This window comes from Mytilus trossulus, chromosome 8 (assembly GCF_036588685.1).
Source record: "Mytilus trossulus isolate FHL-02 chromosome 8, PNRI_Mtr1.1.1.hap1, whole genome shotgun sequence".
Lineage (NCBI taxonomy): Eukaryota > Metazoa > Mollusca > Bivalvia > Mytilida > Mytilidae > Mytilus > Mytilus trossulus.
The window spans coordinates 27,692,496-27,702,604 of record NC_086380.1 but is presented as its reverse complement, the minus strand read 5'-3'; the positions used below and the strand labels follow the sequence as shown (position 1 = coordinate 27,702,604).

Here is a 10,109-nt window from a genome sequence, read left to right as displayed (position 1 = left end):
CTAGTTTGAAAATTTGTAATTCGTTTAACCTTTGAATTCAAATTTTACCTGTACTCACGAAACCCGCAAAAATTGGTGTCAAACGAGTAATAATGAACCTGCAGTAAATATAAAAACAATACCTGTCTCATTGTGCACTGCGTATTTCTGTTTTTGTAAACTAGAAACGAAAACTTCGTAGACAAATAGTTGTACATGTTTAATGTCTACCAAACTAAATAGGGTATATTACAAAAAATATTAAATGTTAAGATAATCTTCATTAAAATAAAGTTCCATTCTTCACTGAGCACAAATAGCCAGTCAAACATTTTTAGTAAATTTTCTTAAAAACATGTCGATCTGAAAATCTATCCAATGCTTTCAATATGCATTCCGTCAGCCCCCTGAAGTCCGCGTGATGAAATACATGGGTTTACAGGTTTCGTTATTAACCCAGCGGCACTGCCGTCCTTTTCTTTGACACAGCGCTTTGTTATCCAGGCATTCGGTAGTCGTATAATCTTCGTTTTCCTTCTGATATCCACAACCTTTTGACTCTGGACCAATTTTCTGAAAGTAGAAAGCGTTTATTTGAATATTACTGTCGTTCTGTAACTTAAAGATGTTTTCAAACGTGTATGCTTGGTCTGCTATTCGCGTGTTATATCTGTGTTCAGAACGATAGATATTGAATCGCAGTCACATTGTGGTGTCACTGAATAGTTTTTGAGACAGTCCTTTGGTACTTGCTTCCATTTGTTAAAACCTTAAGACATAATGTAATTGGTTTTAGTATGTTTTAATGCTTCAGTTGCTTAAATTCTTTAGTAATAAATACTAATATAATCAAATGACTTTCTTCATATCTTTTGTATTTAACAATTCCTCTATTTCAATTTCAATTTTTGTTCGTTATTTCGTACTTTTAACCGTTGTTGGTTTGATTGCTCAATGTATTCATGATAATATGATTTGGTTATAATCGCACTGGTGTTATATTTGTGACACGAACATTAATTGAAAATGTAGATCTTAAATATCTTAACAGCTTAAACAGACACAGCTGTAAGGTACATTTGATTTTCATATGTTCAAAATATATGTTTGTTGGTCATCAATGTACATGATGTATAGCAGACAGTTTTACAAAGCAAAATGATCGTATATTGTTTTCATTTAATTAATGTAAATTCCTCTGCTCAACTTAGAAGATACGAAGCCATTCAAAATAAATAAGCGCAATGACAACATTTCTAATCCCTTCACATAATACAAAGCAGTCAATGCAACTCCACCTAAAGCTTTGATTTTATTGCGTTGCATTGTTGTTTTGTTATTGTTTAATGTCATTTACTAAAAGATTCTTGTGAAATTGTGGTCCGAATGGGTAAGTGTTGAATGCAAGAGTTTCAAATTTCTTGGGCAGTTTATCGACTGACCACGCGTTATAAAGTATGTCTAAGACACGGATCGATAGTAGTCTCCGAATCTGGAAATTTTCTTAACAAAATTGCGGTTTTGGCTGAAAAAAATACAAATTTAGAAACGACACAATACCGTCTGTATACGTCATATCACAAATCATTCCGACTTTGTATGGCTTTTGAGGAGGTGCGTCTAAATGATATTGGTCTCTTTCTTTAGAAATAGAGAAGACGGCGATAATGTTCCTGTAATATAATTTGTTTATTCGTGTGTGTATTATTTATCAATTGTGTGCTAAGATATTCAATGCACAGAACATATATTCATTCATTAAGTTTAATATCCTAGATTGTCCAGAGTGAGCAAGATTTTTCATAAAACTGAACTAGTGAAATAAGATTCACATTGAGCAGCGTGTTTGGTTATTTTTTTCAAAATCAGCCAAGAAAAATTGATGATAAATTACTCCACTCGGAAGTGAACATTTCAACATCACATAAACCGTATTCATGTGACCTTCAATTTAAACCCCTTAGCTATATATGTACATGTACATGTACACATGTATCGATGTCCGGTTATCAAAAGGAAAAAAATGTCAACACTAAAATTTTCACAAATGTAAATCATTTGACTGACTGGGTCGATCAACAAAAAAAGTCATTATTATACATGAAAAAACGATATTATTATCACACTGCGGGTAAATTATCACATTTTGATTGGTTTAAAGCCGTCGCGTGGTGACCCGCAATGGATCCGTTGGGGAAGTACATATCATAGGGGGTCATGACGTCACGTTTTCTGTCAATGGTGACGTCATTTATTGATGTTGTTGTAGTTCATTGTTATTTTTTAACAAAACGCAGAAGAAAATTTCAAACGTGCGATAACTTCAATATACGGTTACTACTGCCCCCCTTCGGATCATACAAAGGGTAAATAAAATCAATAGGTTATTCGACCTACGGCCTCACCGCCTATGCATTATATTAACACTCTATGGATCCGTAGGGGGTCAGTAGAGAACCATATGACTTATAATGTTTATATCGCTTATACGACTATCGGCGGGCTACGGAGGTCAACTCGATAGTTAATTATATGGCGTCTGGACTAAGCTAAATATTATCGAGTCCATGTCCTGTAAATTGTTTAGTTTATACTTTTTTTATAATTGGAAAAATGTACATTGATATAAATCGAATTTGGGTATTTGAGTCATATCGATTAACACGCATTTTAAAGCTAATGCGCCTTTTAATAAATTATCTAGAACATTTTTTGAAATATGATACAAATTATCTTAGTAAAAATAAAAATTAAGATATGAAATATGATAAAAATAAAGATGTAAATAAAAAACTAGCTTCAGCTTAGTTCAGTATAGTTAATGCTATAATGAAACAGAAACAAAGATACTTAATGCAGTAAGAGTGCCAATGAGAAAACTTTCCATTCAAGTCTCAATTTGAAATACGGCCTCACCAATTGATTGCACTAACCTTCTGTGGATCCTTAGGGAGTCAGTATCAAACCATATAAATGTTTTATCATGTTTTGAAATAAAACATGCCTATTAATCCCATATTATATATACAATGTATCGTGGTGTATAGAAGAGAAGATCAAACTTAATACTTACGCATCCTCTTCTACAGTTTCTATTGTACGAAAAGGAACCTCTTGTAAACAGGTAAAACGATTGATATGGTGACAGATTGTTCAGTTGACTTATAAAACTGCAGGAATCAGTTTCTTTCATTCCATCGGATCTTTTTCTTCCTTAAAAAGTAAAAGAAATTATTATGATTTTTTAAATGTTAAAATATGTCTTTTTTTAATCAAAAGGAATATCTACTTCTACTATCACTGTATAATCTTATGAGCAGTAGCGTTCAGTCTTTTTAATAGAGCTTTCTCCTTTGGCTTATCTATACTTTTTTTAATACAATTGTTTGAAAACTAAATTTGGTAAACTGTTATTTACACAGTGATTTGATATATATCGTTGCTTTTGTGGGTATGAGTATACCATTCACGTGAAAATTAAAGATGGTCATTCACACATTTGTTCATTGGCAGTGAGGTTCAAAATGTATGTATTTTGAAAAGAGAAAACAGATAATAAGTATAAAGTATCAAGGGAAAACAAGTAGCGGATTTCACAAATATAAACTGTTACATGTGTTGTTCATCAATCAGCTTTTACACCCTAATCTTGTTCGATTTTTTCTGTCCTCTTGTTTTCTTTGATCTTTTAATTTCTTGATCGTCTCCTTGGTATCGTAACACACTATAGTTAGTTCAATTATATATTGTATAAGACCACGTTATAGCTATAAACATGAAGCAGTATATTATGTACAAGTGTGTAACAATTCATTATGTATTATACAGTGCATTTACCCGTTACGATATAAGACTTTCCGACAGTAAAGCGTACACCACAGGCTCCACTATTTCCTGCTGTCTCTACAACAACATCGTGTCCAACTCTTTCGGTGATTCCCTATTGTAAAATACATAGCATTGTATATACATGTAATTCGAAAGACTATTATCAAGGTGAGATTGAAACTGTCTATCGTTCTTAGTTTTTACAAATTGCTTTAGTTCACACTTCACTTTGATTGACATTCGTTCAGAATTTACTTGGTATTTACTATAAATTAGATTTTGTTAGTATATCATCCAGTGATATCCTTTTGATTAATCAATTGAAATTGTTGCAGATATGGCAAAATGCTTCATGCCTGGTTCAAGCAAGTACTTTCTAAAGCTCTTTAGAAAATATTTCAATTTCATTTTTTCTGATGCAAATTGAAATAATTGAAAATATGACATTATTTAGGATTTCAAAAGATGAGACATTTCTTATCTGATCATTTCATAGTATTCTAAAAGCAAATGCATCTTTAGATTTATTTTCTTGATTCAGTAACAGCATAGCCTCTGTAAGTTTTTTATTTTATTTTAAATGTTTGGAAGTTTGGTGTAACGCCTATTTCTATTTGAACTAGTACACATTGTTTTAGAGGACAGCTGAAGCCCGCTAGCGGAGACATATTAATGTTATTTGTATGGGTTTTTTTTCGCACTTTGATCATTTTATTGTCTCTATTATACATTCATCATTGTCTCAATCTTATAGTCGATCTTCTTATCAAACAAATTTTGTTTTTTTTAAAGCAACCGTTATATCTTATCTCTTATCAAACCTAAGCTAAAAGAACTCGTCAAGGAATATTTGTGTATCCCTGCTGATAAAGCTGTCATTACTATCATTCGTATATAACATAAATTTTACATTGAGAATCTGCAAAAAAAAATCACAAACTCAGCAACATTCAAACTGACTCAAAAAGCAGAACCAAATACAATGAAAGTTTAAACTATGTACTGGCTTCCATAGTTGCACCTTACAAACATGGATTTAGTTTGTCTTCAGCCATCTTTCACTACTCAAATATTCAAATTACTTGGCGCAATAAAAACGTGGTATTAATAGTGCAAAAAATATGAAAAAGGTCTGAAAAAAGTGCAATCAATAATCCTTTGGAGTATCATACATTGATCAAGATTTCGCTTTTTCTACTCTTTACACAACTTTACTTTTTAATCTCATAAGGAAGAAAATACACTTACTTAAAACGGCATTTAAAAAGTTAAAATGCGTATATATGTATATCTAAATAAAAGTGTAAAAGCCATATTTACGGATAAGGTATATATAAATTCAGAATGTGACATTAGAAAATCCTTAAAGGAACAATATTTTATAACCAAATTTAAGCCAAAACTTATGATTTCAATAGTGTTTCAATTTGCTTTCCATATTTTACATTGACACGTTTATCTCCCTTTTGTAATTGTTTTATGACGTTACTTACTTAACTACCGTCCCATAGTTACAATCATTAGCCTTTCACATACAGATTGTTGTCAAACATGAAAGTGGTTGTGAATATTAAATAATACATGCATTATCTGAAATATTGGACTTTTTATTTAGATATATTTATCCTAGATCGAGATAACTCTGACGTCAAACGACTGTTTTACCAGACAAGCTTGGGCCATAGGACGTCAGAGCTCGTTCCATATCAAAAAGTGGATATTTGCCCGTCCAAAATAGATGCGCTGCTTCGTCGCTTCTGATGCAAACGGACGGTCTTGGAATTATATAAATCGGATATCAATTTGTTCCTTTTTCATTTATCTCTTTATTTGTGATAAAAGCATTGAACCATTTTAAACAGACGTATTTAGGATGGATATATGTATGATACTGTTGTCTTATCAATAAAGCTGGCCTAGTTTGATTAACTCTTAGGGTTTTTTTTGCATCGAAAATAAACACATTAATTTTAAAACCAGTTGTTGACATGTATATCTTAAATTGTAGAGGAATTCTTCATACACTATCAATGCTATGGCTCATACCCATAAAACACTAACTTAAATTTGCAAGCCATGATAAAGCAATTGAAAACCATATTTAGGTTATTATCTTTTTTATTTTTTTTATCAGAGTTCAAACACAAGCAAAATCAACATCAAACACAAAAACGATCCAATAACCTAAAATATATCATTACAATGTGTTTATATATATATTTACAAGCAATATATCGAGTGATTTCCTCTGTTTGAAGTATTTGCGGTAATGACATACTGTTATATACCTATAAGGAGTTATTTTCTTTCAGAACGTCAGGTCATTCTTTTTCGGAATCAACCCGGACGATACCATGTTTCAATGGTATATGCTCCAAGGCATAAAATAATGACCTGTGTAAGGTCATTATTTTCCTTGATAAACATGCAATATATGATTTACTTCAAACATTTATTCGTCTAATAGTTTTTTGTTGCCGATTTTGAAATTTATTTTCTAAGTTCAACCAATGATAGATGTAAAAGAAACCGTCATTGTAGTCCCGCAATTTAATTTTAAAAACAAATAACATGAAGTTTTGTTGATTTATCGCTACAATAAAGAAACATTATCACATATGTCAGATGAATTTTAATGTAGACTTTCATAAAATAAATCCAGATTTAACATATTCGTGTGTAAGATTTTGAAAATCTTATTGAGTCAGACTGAATAGGTTGATTGATTTTTGGTTGCTTGCTTAACGTCCAGTGGCAAATATTTCATGCATGTTCAGAACGATACACACTGAATAGGAAATCATACTATGACCTTCATGTATTTATATTCGTCTTCGTTTCATTCGATTCAAATAAACCGGTTAAATAAATAACAATTTCTCCGCGATAGAAATTGAATAAAAATAGAAAAAAAAACATACCCCTCCCCCTTTTCCATAAGCTAAATGGTACAATAAATAACTTACAATTTGTCTTGTATTTGTCATACACCGTTATCGGATGGTAACAATACATTTGTGGCTTACTTCATGCAGTTACAGTAATATTTTTATTGTGTATGGATAACAATTTTTAAAAGGTTTATATCTTAATTATTTAGTGAGTTTTATTTCACATTTTAAATGAGCCGCAGGGCGTATTTAAACATGAACGCATTAGAAAGGAATATCCCACTTTAGTGTTGTCGGTAAAAAAAGATACTAAATTTTACAAATCTCATAAAATTAATATTTTTTGACGGTATATAAGTCAGATAATGCATATTTTAAGGTTTTTCTAGTCGTAGAACACACCTCGGGGTGTCAGGATTGTTCAAAGAAAGACCTCCCTCCGGTCGGTCTTTCATTTGATCAATCCTGACATCCCTCGGTGTGTTCTACGACAAGAAAAACCTTAAAATATGCATTATCTATAACATATACTGCTGGACCTGAAGCTGTTTATGTCTAAGTTAGTTGGACTTGTTGAGAGTTGTATCATTGGCAATTGAAAATCCATTTCTTATATTTATATTTCATGTAAACTTTCAATACGTTTAAATATTGACATTCATTTAAATATGTATTTAAAAAAAAATGATAACTTTTTTTATACTTACCTTCATTTTGAAAATAATTTGAAATGTATAATTCCAGGTCGCAAAGTTATTGGATAAATCATCTTGAATATACATGTATAGCCATGGTGGTGGATCTAGTATAAGGTCATACTTGATAACTTTGCCGTAAAATGCTAAAAGAGCATACGATATGGTAAACCACACGATGTTTTTTATAAACAATACAATAGATGAATTACTACATAAGCATACATGTAAACAGGAAACAGACAAAAAGAGAGAATTATATTACAGTTTGGTTTATGTAAAATGTATAGATTAAGTAGAATGTTTCTGTTTCTTATACCAGTCCTAAGTTTATATCGGAAAATGTCATATTAAAATCACAAATGACATTTCTTGCATTGACTCGTCCAGTATTTCTTCAAAATTTTCTTTTATCAATAAAATGATAAATAGATTAACAAATGATTAAGATGATTTTGTAAATACAAAATTTGAAGTACGACGTCTTTTTTTAAGTAAACACCCTCGAAATTATAAAGCTTTTTGCATTTTTTTCTTCTTAGGCTAACCTTCAATAGACTTCAGATACAGACCATTTTGGACAACAGAGTATTGGTGTTTCTAAACTTTAGACCTCATAGCAAGGTGTTGATATTTGAGTTTCGTGTTCACAAAGACCATGACAGCTGTATGTTTTTTATACAGTTTTTTGTTATTTAATTTCAAACGATAATCCTTGCATATATAGATTTTTCTCATTGTTAAAGGCCGTACGGTGATCTATAATTGTAAATTTCTGTGTCATTTTGGTCTCTTGTGAGCATTTGTGTCATTGGCAATCATACCAAATCTTCTTTTTATATCACTTTAATTCGTTTGAAGTTAGCTAAGAACATTGTGATAAAACGTGATGTTGGCAAAACATTTTGAAATCTACAGCACTGCAATAAAATATGTCTTATGACATAATAACAAAACCTAACAACAATCATTATTTGAGTTGAATGTGTTAATAGTCGAGGTCATTATCAAGCACCTGTGAAATTCGACTTTGAAGCGACAATAAAAATACTAAATAAATTATAAATATCCTACAGATTGCGATAATAATTAAAGCTCACATTTTTTTTTGGTTTTTGTATTAGGGCGAGGAGGTTTTGGAATAAATAACGAGACAATCAGGGTTTAGCCTTTCTCCTTGTTCTTCCATTCCATCGTAAACAGAAGCCTTTATATTAGCAAGTGTGTTGATTGATATCCGTCATATTTCCGATTCGCCAGTCATTGGTTGCCTGTAACTAACCGATAACGATACAAAGTGTGGGTGTGTGTGTGTGTGTGTGTGCGTAAAAGGCTTTACATTCCTTTTTTTTAAAAAGTCCGAGACTTATTTATTCCAAAAAGACTTTTATGATATGCTTGTGAGTGACTTGGTCCAGTTAATAGACCAACACATATCTTTTAAAAAGTCGTGAAATCCTTGTAGTTCTTTAAAATTTGAAATGAGGAATATATTTGTGCACACTCATAGCTTCCAGCACACGTACATTGTATATTTGTGTCATTTAATAGACCTTACGTATATATATATATGTTGATTAACCCTAAAATATGTACTCAATGAAGTTTGCTATATTTGATAAAAAATAACCTTCAAAAAATCATCTTGTTTACCTTGGTTACGGAAAGAAGTTCAGTCAACGTCGTCTTTCGAAAAACAAACAACGTCAAAATCAACTTCCGGAAGTCTCATCGACCAATCATATCAACGTTTCTCGTGATATGCTAATCGTATAAGAATTTGCTTTTATTTTACCATGCTTATTTTAAAAAATGTTGTAGGTTTATCAGTAATTCATAACGTATAATTGCGTTTGAATGATACATTTGTGATTTTTAATTAAGATTTGTTCTTATTTCCCCATGTTTTCTTCTCACATGTTTTTTTTTAAATTTCGGGATTATCAGTGTTCATTTTAAGTCATTTGCTTTCATGTTTCTGACACATTAGCTTAAGAGGATAACATCTTTGACAATGAAAAATAATAAATGAATAGGCATCACATTATTTAAAAAAGTGTTTTTATTGTATATTCAAGGACTGACTGCAATATGTTTTCTGTTTATTCGAAATAACATAAAAAAAAAATGTGGTGCACACTAAACAACCCGCGTAGCGGTTTATTCTTAAGGTGGTACCTAACACTTTAACTAAATTAATTTGGTTCGTTTAATTTTCTTAAAATTTTGACAAAGTATTAACTTTGACCCTTTGACAAAGATATAAGAATTTCAAAAAATTTGAACCAACCGTTTAATCAGAAAAAATACACTGGTTATATAGCAGTTTGACAAACACCCTTTTTGATAATTGAGAAGCTAAATATTCCCTTATGAACACAACGTCATTAAAACGTTGAGCTGATTGTACAGATTTATCTCCCTGTAGTGTTAGGTACCACCTTAAGTGTGCACTACGTTTTTGTTATGTTATTTCGAATCGACCAAAAAAAATATGACAGTTTTTTAAGTAAACTTAATTCTAAATTCCATTTTAAACCGGAGTAAACTCTGCAAACCGTTGATGACGTCACGGTCACATCACTTAATTATGTATATGGGCTGATAAACAAAACGATGTCAGCCAATCAGAAGACGCGTTGCATCCAAAATTAGATTATTCATTTTTTTTTTAAATATTTCGGTTGAAATGATTCTTTTAAAGGGAAAGTGATAT

At 31.1% G+C, this 10,109-nt stretch overlaps 1 protein-coding gene across 1 annotated transcript; it reads right to left on the bottom strand.

Annotated features, from left to right (window-relative positions):
* Positions 1-378: 378 nt before the first annotated feature.
* LOC134727533 (uncharacterized) lies at positions 379-7,480 on the bottom strand. The gene is made up of 4 exons (XM_063591913.1): positions 7,406-7,480; positions 3,817-3,919; positions 3,053-3,192; positions 379-552 (listed from the first exon to the last, which is right to left on the bottom strand). Exons 1-4 carry the CDS (start codon positions 7,478-7,480, stop codon positions 379-381), a joined length of 492 nt encoding a protein of 163 aa, XP_063447983.1.
* Positions 7,481-10,109: the final 2,629 nt, after the last annotated feature.